Genomic DNA, 11,585 nt, shown 5'->3' with positions numbered 1-11,585 from the left:
CACACACACACACACACACACACACGTTATAAACTCAAAGGTAAGGAGCGGCGTAACTCACCAGCTGATCCTTCTCTCTCTCTCTCTGCTGGCTGAAACTTGAAGCCGAGTTCCTTCCTGTGGGCGGAGCCAGGGCCGTTGCTAGCTATTTTGGTGCCCTAAGCACAAAGTCTTCGTGGTGCCCCCCAGGAGGTTAGCATAATGGACTTTTCTCTTCAAATTATACCATCAGCAGCTGATGTTCCACTTGGCTTGTAAATGTGTATGAAATATATATCAACATGGAGCAAATACCTAATTAGAAAATAGGTTAGTCTAATTTTTCATATGAAATCTCAGGTACATAGCCTATAGGCCACATAGGATATTTAATAATGATGTAAATCATGTCCATAGTTAACTCATGATTAATCACAAACAGCCGCTTATTTAAAAATAAAATTCTTACTTTACCTTGACGGTGTTTATGTCCTTCCTGTTGTTGTGTTATTTAAGTATTTGGGTGGACAAATATGATTCATTTGTTTATTTCTGTTTCATACAGCACAGATGGGCCTATCTGACCTCACAGGGAAACGTTATTTTACTTGAGAAAGATGTTTTAAGATGAACTTATTAAAACAAAAACATCTTCACACTCTTCAAGGTCTATTTTTAGATGAACAACCTTTAACACTGTTCAGACTTGTTTGTTGATCCAAGTCGCATGAACAGGCTGAATAAAAGGATTTTTCCCTTTGTTGCATTTAACTATTTCTTCTTTAAAGAAGTGCTGATTCAGAAGAGAATAACTGCATTTAGGAAGATGATGACTTGCTACGTTTTTCTCCAGCAGTAAAAAAGCTCCAAAGCTTCTCTGAGTTTCTCTCCCTCTCAGCCTCTCTCACTCAGCTACTGATGAACGCCCGGTAGGCGGGGCCAGATTAACACTTTGTTGTACCCTGGGCAACAATATTCAAGGGCCCCATCATCACGACCCAAGGATCACCATAATATGGTCACATACAGAATATTTTACTGTAATATGCAGTAAATATACTCAATACTTGAATACCTGATGTCACGTAACCCCTCAGGGTAACCTTTGACCCACCTCGTGTGGACTGACCAATGAGGAGAGAGTCTTAACTTGAGGCCCTCTCTTCATTGGTCAGTCTGCATGAGAATGACTCTCAACTGACGTTCAGTCATAGGCAGCGAAGCGTCTCTGTGCAGCGCAAAAGCCCGGGTGGACAGTTTGTTTGATATAGGGTGATCATATTTCCATTTCCAAACAAGAGGACAGGGGATCTGTGCCTATGATGTCACACTATGGCAACGCCACACAAACCATGTTGGGACCCATTTTTTGTAAGAACTAAATTAATATCAGATTCTGCCAATTAAAGGGCTCTAAAACAATTCATATGTAAATATTTTGCATATTTAATACAAAATCAAATTTTTCTGCTTTAGTGCTGCAACAAGGTTTTATTAATAATAAATTATTATACCTTTTGTTTTACTACAGCATCGGTAAGCTTCCTGTGCACAGATTATTAAGGATGCTTGTTTCAGCTGTGAGATTAGACGATAGGATCAATGAAAAAATAAGTTGTCGCACACTCCATGGAAACTTTCAGAGAATCCACAAATAGTGGCTTTCAAATGGTTTTGTTACTTTTAGCAAGTTTAGAAAAGCAGCAGATGAGACAGCATGTCTGATAATTTAGTTTTTCATCTGATAATATTAGAACATGTCAGTAATGTCTGAGGGGCTTTTATAAACACTGTATAACTAACACTCCTGGAGAGGGCATGGATTACACAGAGGCTTCTGGGGGGCCCAGTTATGGGGGGGTGGGGGGATTTTGCCTTGGCCCCCAAAATGTCTTGAAACAGCCCTGGGTGTGTGACTGAGTGTTGAAGGTGATCTGAATAGTATCAGATAACGTGTAGAGGAGATAAATCTACTTTGTTTCCCTGTTTTTATTGAACTATTTCCTGTCCTGTCTGTCTCTCATCTTCCTGCATCTCCTCTAAACTCTCCAGAAAATCTGCTGCCTGGATTCTTACTTTCTCACCTCATCAGTTACTTCTGAGCAGATCAAAGATCTCCTGACCGCAAAGCGGAGAGCGCGTTTCGATGCTGCGTCAGTGAGGTGACATCACCGCAGCACAGGTGATGAGCTCCGCAGTAGCAGAGCGCTTCAGGCACAGATAAGACAGAAAGTAGAGAAAATGTGCGGACATGAACCATCGTGTGTTAATTATAGTTTTTTGGTTGCGCCACTTTGAGAAAGGACCGTGCGCTGGAAGCAGCAGCCTGGAGCGCTGCGCAACAACGATCAGCGCTGTGCTCTCTCTGCTGAAGAGTCCATAAATGATGTCATATAGGTAGAACACTTTTTTCCGGCTCCCCTGGATGTGTAGGATATACAGCTCCCCCATAATTCGATCCCTGCTCCTGGATGAAAAGCCGGATATTTTCAAGAACCCCCGGACAGAGAGTGAAAAGTGGACACGGTCCATCTCCTTTCCTTTTTGTATTGTTTTCTCTGTAAACATGCTGTTAACTTGCTTTGCACATCTTCTAATTGAAATCTGTCTTTATCATATTTTATTTTTTCATAAGCTTGCGTTTGGTGCCCTACGCGCTATGCGTGGTGTGCGTGTGTGTAGCGCAGGCGCTGGGCGGAGCTAACACAGACCCGCCCACAGCTGCAGCTGCTCGTCGGACACGTCACTCAAATAAATGCTTTTTTAAACGAGTCACGTTTTGTCTGGAAGTTCGATAGAAATAATAAAATTAAACTATAAAAATGTTTTTATACTAGAAATATTTCTGAGTTCTCAAACATGTAAAATTCACCACTTCATCCTCAGGAGGGTGAGGGCGCTGGCGTCCAGCTCCGGGTTGAATTGACTTTGTCATTATGTAAAAGGAAGCAGAACGAGATTGGCTGGGCCTCATCTGACACGGCGCCACACACACACACACACACACACACACACACACACACGTGTAAAAGCCACACAATCTACAACTTTACTAAAATATTAGAAATCTGACTGGCTAAAAACTTCCACCCTAAATATCCCCAAGAACACGGTCAGTCGGGGGGGGGGCCACCCTGCGATCACATCAAGCAGGTAAACGCTGTCCTTCAGTCTGTTGTCTTCAGCACCTCAGGGACCTGAAACCTGGACAGGTCTCGCCCGTCACTGGGACAGACTCCCTCCGTCCCCCAGGGCCAAGTCCCCTAAAGGTCCATGGGAGGAAACGTGCTAGCTCAGCGCAGAAAGGGTGCAGGCCGGATTCAAACCTGCAACCTTTTAGCTGCCAGGCCAGAGTGAGCAGCGTTTGAGTCCCTTTAAAGATTCAGTTCAGCAAAACTAGATTCATTAAAGGAATAAAAGTCGTGTAACCTATAAACCGTTCAGATTAACCTGCTCAGGTACGCAGTCAGAACGCACGTTTACTTTGCTACTAATAAACTTGTTTACTCGTTCCCAGGGGGAGCTGAACCGTTACCTTACAGCAGCTCATTAGTCAGGAAACCGTTGGAAAGCCGCCGGTCGGCGTCCAGATCTGCGCTCAAAATAAAACAAACCAGGAAAGGATTTTTATTCCATCCCACTTTTATTGAACAGCTGAGCGCAGTGTCTAGTTGGCGTGCAGCGCCTTCCAGCGGGTCAGAGGGCCTCTGCTGGGGATGTACTTCACCCCACAGCCATCAGGAATCAGACGCTTCTCCGCCATCATGTCATCGAAGTCGCAGGCGTTGAACTTGGTGAAGCCGTACTTCTTAGAAATGTGGATCTGCGGATCAGAGCGACGAGACGTCACAGCAGGCTCAGGAAGAGCTTCACGACAGGATTAACCGCTGCTTTTGTCTCAGTGGTCCCTTAAAGCACTCGGCACCTCCCAGCTGAGCACATACACAACCACAGAGTCGCTGTCTGCAGCGTTTGCACACCAGAACCGCACCTGAGCAGAACCGGTCGGCTTAATAAGCTGCAGGGCTGAAGCTCAGCGTTCACATCGGCGGTTTACCTTCTGGCGACCGGGGAACTTGAACTTGGCTCTGCGCAGAGCCTCCACCACGTGCTCCTTGTTCTGGGCCTTGGTACGCACCGACATGATCACCTGACCGATGTGCACGCGGGCCACGGTGCCCTGGGGTTTCCCAAAAGCGCCGCGCATTCCAGTCTGGAGCCTGGCGAACAGGAAGGCAGCATTTAGCCCAGGTCTGGGTTTCATCAGGAGCTCGTGGCGTTGCTCACCTATCAGCTCCGGCGCAGGACAACATTTTGTTGATGCGGATGACGTGGAAGGGATGCAGACGCATGCGGATGTGGAAGCCATCTTTACCGCAGGTCTTCACCATGTACTTGTTAGCACAGATACGAGCTGCTTCCAGAGCTGCAGAGGAAGGGAGACGTTAGAGCTGCACGGACAGGTGACCACACCTGAGCCTCGTCAGGACTCGGGTCCACCAGAGATCTCTGAACTTCACACATCTGTAACCAAACCCTCCAGGCTCTCTCCGATCTACATCAGCTCCACCTCTGGACCTCCCGGGCTTCCATCAAGCATGTTTCAGTTGTTTCTCTGCTCCTACTCACCTGACAGGCAGAAGCCTGTTAGACAATAATCTAAGGTACGAGTTTTTACTTTTGCTGTGCTGTGCTCAGATCAGCTGATCCGACCGCCGCGGTTCTGGTTTCAGACCGGATCTTTAATTACACACGGCTGAAACTGGGAAGGACAGAGTTCACACTGAAGCCTACTTCATACGTCTCCACCAGCTCCACGGGGGGCCGAGACGTTTTACCTGCAGACCTCTCCTGGGGAGTGTAGCAAGCCCCCGCCAGGACACCAGAGGGCGAGTTGTAAACGTTATTCTAACCTTAATGGGCTCGACACACGGGAGGCGACATCGCCTCTCCTCCATCCATTTTCAATGAGACATGTGCGACAAAGCGATAATCGCGGGTCTCCCTCCTACTAAGCGAAACGTGAAAAACGTGCGTGTGAAATTGTGCGCTCGTGCACGTGTCGTGCACAGGCGACCCAGCGACGCGATCCCAGAAAGTTGAAACATTTTCAGATTTTCATCGCTGTCACTCGGACGAGGACCAATCAACGGAGGTTTCCTTCACTGACCAATGAGCGGACAGGATGCTCCGTACACCTCCGAGCAAACATGGAGGAGAAGTTGATTATTATTATGTTTTATAGTAAAACCAGAAGTAAGATTTCACATAACTCTAGCAGCACCGTGTGAAACATCATATCTACCGCTTTATTAACTCTGAACCGCCTACAGTACACTGTGTATATCATTTACTACAGTGTGTATATCATATACTACAGTGTGTATATCATTTACTACAGTGTGTATATCATTTACTACAGTGTGTATATCATATACTACAGTGTGTATATCATATACTACAGTGTGTATATCATATACTACAGTGTGTATATCATATACTACAGTGTGTATATCATATACTAGTGTGTATATCATATACTAGTGTGTATATCATATACTACAGTGTGTATATCATATACTACAGTGTGTATATCATATACTACAGTGTGTATATCATTTACTACAGTGTGTATATCATATACTACAGTGTGTATATCATATACTACAGTGTGTATATCATTTACTACAGTGTGTATATCATATACTACAGTGTGTATATCATATACTAGTGTGTATATCATATACTAGTGTGTATCTCATATACTACAGTGTATATCATATAGTACAGTGTGTATATCACATACTACAGTGTGTATATCATATACTAGTGTGTATATCATATACTACAGTGTATATCATATAGTACAGTGTGTATATCATATACTACAGTGTGTATATCATATACTACAGTGTGTATATCATATACTACAGTGTGTATATCATATACTACAGTGTGTATATCATATACTACAGTGTGTATATCACATACTACAGTGTGTATATCATATACTACAGTGTGTATATCACATACTACAGTGTGTATATCATATACTACAGTGTGTATATCATATACTAGTGTGTATATCATATAGTACAGTGTGTATATCATATAGTACAGTGTGTATATCACATACTACAGTGTGTATATCACATACTACAGTGTGTATATCATATACTACAGTGTGTATATCATATACTACAGTGTGTATATCACATACTACAGTGTGTATATCACATACTACAGTGTGTATATCACATACTACAGTGTGTATATCACATACTACAGTGTGTATATCACATACTACAGTGTGTATATCACATACTACAGTGTGTATATCATATACTACAGTGTGTATATACTACACTGTGTATTATATACTAGTGTGTATATTATATACTACACTGTATATTATATACTAGTGTGTATATTATATACTACACTGTATATTATATACTAGTGTGTATATTATATACTACACTGTATATTATATACTAGTGTGTATATTATATACTACACTGTATATTATATACTAGTGTGTATATTATATACTACACTGTATATTACATACTAGTGTGTATATTATATACTACACTGTATATTATATACTAGTGTGTATATTATATACTACACTGTATATTATATACTAGTGTGTATATTATATACTACACTGTATATTATATACTAGTGTGTATATTATATACTACACTGTATATTACATACTAGTGTGTATATTATATACTACACTGTATATTATATACTAGTGTGTATATTATATACTACACTGTATATTATATACTAGTGTGTATATTATATACTACACTGTATATTATATACTAGTGTGTATATTATATACACTACACTGTATATTATATACTAGTGTGTATATTATATACACTACACTGTATATTATATACTAGTGTGTATATTATATACACTACACTGTATATTATATACTAGTGTGTATATTATATACTACACTGTATATTATATACTAGTGTGTATATTATATACTACACTGTATATTATATACTAGTGTGTATATTATATACTACACTGTATATTATATACTAGTGTGTATATTATATACTACACTGTATATTATATACTAGTGTGTATATTATATAGTACACTGTATATTATATACTAGTGTGTATATTATATACTACACTGTATATTATATACTAGTGTGTATATTATATAGTACACTGTATATTATATACTAGTGTGTATATTATATAGTACACTGTATATTATATACTACACTGTATATTATATAGTACACTGTATATTATATACTACACTGTATATTATATACTAGTGTGTATATCATATACTACAGTGTGTATATCATATACTACAGTGTGTATAATAAATAGTAGTGTGTATATCATATACTACAGTGTGTATATCATATAGTACAGTGTGTATAATAAATAGTACAGTGTGTATATCATATACTAGTGTGTATATCATATAGTACAGTGTGTATATCATATAGTACAGTGTGTATATCATATAGTACAGTGTGTATATCATATACTAGTGTGTATATCATATAGTACAGTGTGTATATCATATAGTACAGTGTGTATATCATATACTACAGTGTGTATATCATATACTACAGTGTATATTATATAGTACAGTGTGTATATTATATAGTACAGTGTGAGCAAACAGAACACCCATCAGTACAACAGACTGATAAACCGAGCAGAACCAGAATCCTGACCCTGATCCCTGGGTGGTTACCTTCGGAGGACAGCTGCTCGTACTCATCGGAGACCATGTGGGCGCACAGAGGGAACTCGTCTACCTTGGCCTTCTTCCTGCCCAGGTCAAAGATCCGGATCTTTGGATCTGTTAGGAGAAAAGACCCAAAACACCTGAGCTGCAAATCTAAACTCAGCATCTAAGTTCACTTAAAACTAAGTCTGTCTCAGTGGTCCCTTAAAGCACTCAGCACCTCCCAGCTGAGCACATACACAACCAAAGAGTCGCTGTCTGCAGCTTTTGCACACCAGAACCGCACCTGAGCAGAACCGGTCGGCTTAATAAGCTGCAGTGAAACCAGAGCAGATACACAAAAGCAGGAAGAGGCCGACCGACATTCGTTTGTTTCTATATCGGCCGAAAGCCAATAAAAAATAACAATCAGGCACCCATGTGGCCAACTGCCGCCCCCACTAGACTGCTGAAAGGACCCGGAGGACGCCAACACACCGTGAGCCCGCCCACCCAACAGCGCTGTGCTCCAGGTCACCTTACGTTGAAATAAACGTAAGATTTCTTCCCTCGTCTTTACAAGGCAGAGCATGCAATGTTGTTCTAACCTTTTAAATGTATTCATCCAGTGGTCATCAAACGCGTCACGTTACCCGTTTAGGATTCTAGTACACATGTACACGCCGCGGCAGCCATTAGGTGTAGCTTCTGTCCTCCTGAGCTTTAACAGAACAAACAGCTGGACTTTTCTGGTTCTCTTTAAGACGTTTTCTTCTCTTCCTAAAGGCTTCTTCACTTTGGTTGTTAGTAGAAGGCTGTGTTAAGGTCAGAAATAAACACGGACTGTGCCGAGCCTCTTTAGTTCATCATTTGAAAACGTTTTAGTCTAAATTACGGTGATGCACTGTGTGTGTGTGTGTGTGTATAGGCCTTAATAGCCGGCTTTAGATATCAGCAACAAAATTCTTTAAAAATCGGTATCGAACTTAAAAAACAAAAATAAAAACATCAGTCGGCCTCTAAGCAGAAAAAACAAACAAACAAGGACAATAACATCAGGCTGGTAAAGACTTGAAACATGCAGCATAATCTGACATGAATTACATTCAGACCCGATCCTTAATCCTGAATCTGTCGATGACAGGTGAGTTTATGTTCTTATAAACACACCAAGAAACGATATTCCAGCACATCTGTTAACCAGCTCTGTGGTGGACCAGGATTAGACCCACTAACCCTAACCAGCAGAACACAAAGCAGGTGTGGGAGCTTACCAGGAACACCCCTGCAGAAGCGAGACTTGGGGTAAGGCTTGTTCTTGCAGTAGCGGTAGCTGCGGGGGGACAAGTCCGTTAAACTAATGTTTACCAGTGAGATCAGAAACTTTACAGTTACAGGTCAGAACATCTGGATGATGAACGTTTACGTTAGCAAAACGAAGACGGTGAAGCTTATGTGGCCCGAGGTAAGCGAACAGAGCCTAAATGTCTTCTTGGGAGTCATTTTATTAATCAGACTTATAGGTGATGTTGGAAAATATCACAAAAATGAGTAAATCCAGCTTTTTAACCGAAAACTCTAAACGTACATTAGTGTTGCCAGTGTATGCTAGCTCCTAGCCAACCTTAGCTCAGCATGCTAACTCTACGAGACCAGGCTTGAGTAGGATGTCTGTATATTTGTATAAAAGTGATGATTAAAAACAACGTGTCTATAATGGATGTTGTGGTTCTGGTGGAAGAGCGAGGCTGGCTGCCGAGGCCTGCCGGTGCACATGGAGCAGGCGCGGAGCCGCTGCCATTTTCCTCAGAATCACGATGAACTCGGAGCGGTTTGCTCTGAAACGAAGAACTTACCAGCGCGCGGGTCGGCGGCCCATGGTTACGGTCTGAAAAAATAACAAACAAAATGTGTTACTTTAGTTCGACCCAACGCTATTTTAACATCTAAATCATTAAAACCGTGAGTTTATCGGACAGCGCTGAAAACGCGGTGGCACCACGCACTCACCTAATGGAGGAAAGGAAGAACAAACTACTTCCGCTTCGTCATGACGACTGAGGTCAAATACCGGAGGCAAGTTTCATGTTGTAGTTTATATTTTCTTTAGCTCTGGGTCTATTCCGTTACAGAAACAATTATTATATATTTATGATGTACATTTAATCTTGTAAATGTGCGTTTTATGTCCGTTGAGTAGGTTTAGCGGGAATTCTGGGAAGTGTAGTTTTGGGAGCGAAGCCGCGAATCAAGCTCGCCCCCTACCGTCCTCCCGATGAAACTTCTCAATCTTCTTTAAAAACATAAACTAAATTTAAATTTTATGTTTTATTTTAATACAAAAAGTTTCAAACAAGCAGTCATTCTGGCGGCGCGCGCAGCTGCAGAACCGGGCATGCCCGTCCCGTCAACAGCAGGTGGCGCTCACCGCTCCGCCCATCTCACAACCGGAGCGGAAAAAACCCAGACGGGATTTTGTGTGTGAAATAAGCCAGTTAAAGTTTACTTAAGTGTTGTTTGTGTGCGTGTTGTTCAGTAGCTCATGCTATAAATAATACCATGGCTTTTTTTCGTAAGCCCTACTGCGTGATGCGTGTTGGTGTGGTGAGACGAGTGCCTGCTGAGGGCGAGACCAGAGACTGCTGGAGTCGGACGCTGAAGCCGGGACGCCGCCTTTCCCATCCTGGAAATTCCCTCCGCGTGACGTTGTGGATCTGGGAAGAGCCCAACTATCTTTTGGGGTCTTTTTGAAGAACGTTTTAAACTGCTTTTATGGACTCAAACTTTTTAGTTGTATATTTTTAGACGGGTTTTTTTATTTAGTTAATAAAAGAGGTTGCAGACAAACTTCTGCTCTCTGGTGTCTCTGTCCCTCTGGTTTTGCACCCTCCTCTCCACCGGTGTCGTTGGGAATCTCCGCGTGACGCTGGAGCGGCGCGTTGCCTAGGTTACAATTACACAGAGATTCTCTATCTCACACCACCAGTTGTGATCACTAAAACAGCACAATGGAAAGCCACAATATGAGCCGAGAGATTATTAGACTCAACGAACTGCTACACAGAGAAAGATCTCCGAGACATCACGAGAAGAAAGAGCTCGAAAAGCTGAAGGAAGAACTCAGAAAAACTCGACGCAAGTTAAGATCTTCACAAAATCTACAAACTAACAGCAATTTACAAGAAACGTCTGAAGGTCCATCTGAAGAAACGAGTGTAAAATATTCACATCTCTGTTCTGAGGATGAACTGGAACTTGAAGAACGGATAAAAACTCAGGAAGAAACAAGGAGAAGTCATGAAATAATGCAAAGCATGATCGCAGAAAGTGACTCTCATCTGGTTTTGCATAAGGAACTGTTAGCTGCAGAAAAATCCAACGTTCTCGCTGCAAAACAACAGGCGGAACATTTTAAACAAGCGCTTCTTACAGAGAGAGACTCTCATGAAGACACGAAGGCTACTCTTCATATAAACTCAACCGTTTGACAGCGGATTACGACTCTCTCAAGGTTTCACATCAGGAACAGGTGAGACAACATGAAATGAGTGTCCTCGCCGCTAATCAAAGGGCTGAACATTTAGAGCAGAAGTTTGAAGAAGAAAGAAAAGCCCATTCAGACTCAGTAGAAGAAAAACTACAAATGATTAGAAATCTGACTGCCCAGAATCAAGAACTCAGTGAACAGCTGATGCAGCAGGATTCGTCTGTCTTGAAAACCTCATTTGAAGAACTGAAAAGGAGTTTTCAGAACGTGCTTGAGGAGAAACATGGTTCATACCTTGAACTAAAAGAGAAACATGAAGCTAGCAAGAAACAGGAACTGTGGTTAGCGAAGGAGTTAGAAAACGAAAGGAAAGCTCATGCAGACACAAAAG

General features: G+C 41.8%; 3 protein-coding genes and 2 non-coding genes across 6 annotated transcripts in view; 1 reads left to right on the top strand and 4 right to left on the bottom strand.

The window, feature by feature from the left end:
• dnase1l1 (deoxyribonuclease I-like 1) overlaps window positions 1–1,107 on the bottom strand; it is a 7,295-nt gene extending 6,188 nt beyond the window's left edge. The window contains exon 1 of one of the 2 annotated variants that reach the window (XM_015968862.3): window positions 62–1,107. The gene's annotated coding sequence lies outside the window, so the exon portion shown is untranslated. The remainder of the gene's footprint in view (window positions 1–61) is intronic. The other variant, XM_015968861.3, reaches the window with a different exon arrangement.
• Window positions 1,108–3,601: 2,494 nt separating this feature from the next.
• On the bottom strand, window positions 3,602–10,120 carry rpl10 (ribosomal protein L10). The gene is made up of 6 exons (XM_015968863.3): window positions 9,564–10,120; window positions 8,982–9,040; window positions 7,735–7,842; window positions 4,267–4,405; window positions 4,037–4,199; window positions 3,602–3,802 (listed from the first exon to the last, which is right to left on the bottom strand). The coding sequence occupies exons 1-6, from the start codon at window positions 9,584–9,586 to the stop codon at window positions 3,647–3,649; spliced, it is 648 nt and encodes a 215-aa protein (XP_015824349.1). The 5' UTR covers window positions 9,587–10,120; the 3' UTR covers window positions 3,602–3,646.
• LOC129164843 (small nucleolar RNA SNORA70) lies at window positions 3,871–4,003 on the bottom strand. The gene has a single exon (XR_008564330.2). It is a non-coding gene; the product is annotated as a small nucleolar RNA SNORA70 (small nucleolar RNA).
• LOC139063371 (dynein heavy chain-like) lies at window positions 5,292–7,525 on the top strand (the record flags this gene model as incomplete). The annotated part of the gene is given in 6 exon segments (XM_070545097.1): window positions 5,292–5,488; window positions 5,524–5,709; window positions 5,751–6,041; window positions 6,100–6,329; window positions 7,222–7,345; window positions 7,444–7,525. Coding segments are annotated over 6 exon segments (1,110 nt in total), but the record flags the coding sequence as incomplete, so codon positions are not given.
• LOC129164842 (small nucleolar RNA SNORA70) lies at window positions 7,915–8,047 on the bottom strand. Its single transcript, XR_008564329.1, has one exon. It is a non-coding gene; the product is annotated as a small nucleolar RNA SNORA70 (small nucleolar RNA).
• Window positions 10,121–11,585: the final 1,465 nt, after the last annotated feature.

The sequence above is a fragment of the Nothobranchius furzeri genome, chromosome 15, assembly GCF_043380555.1.
Source record: "Nothobranchius furzeri strain GRZ-AD chromosome 15, NfurGRZ-RIMD1, whole genome shotgun sequence".
Classification (NCBI taxonomy): Eukaryota; Metazoa; Chordata; class Actinopteri; order Cyprinodontiformes; family Nothobranchiidae; genus Nothobranchius; species Nothobranchius furzeri.
This window is presented reverse-complemented; position numbering and strand designations above follow the sequence as displayed.

Coding starts and splice junctions, on each gene's coding strand:
- rpl10 (XM_015968863.3), bottom strand. CDS start 9,586: ATGGGCCGCCGACCCGCGCGCTG. Junction 4,200..4,266: donor TCCTGCGCCGGAGCTGATAG/GTGAGCAACGCC, acceptor CCTGTTCGCCAG/GCTCCAGACTGGAATGCGCG. Junction 3,803..4,036: donor AGTTCCCCGGTCGCCAGAAG/GTAAACCGCCGA, acceptor TCTGATCCGCAG/ATCCACATTTCTAAGAAGTA.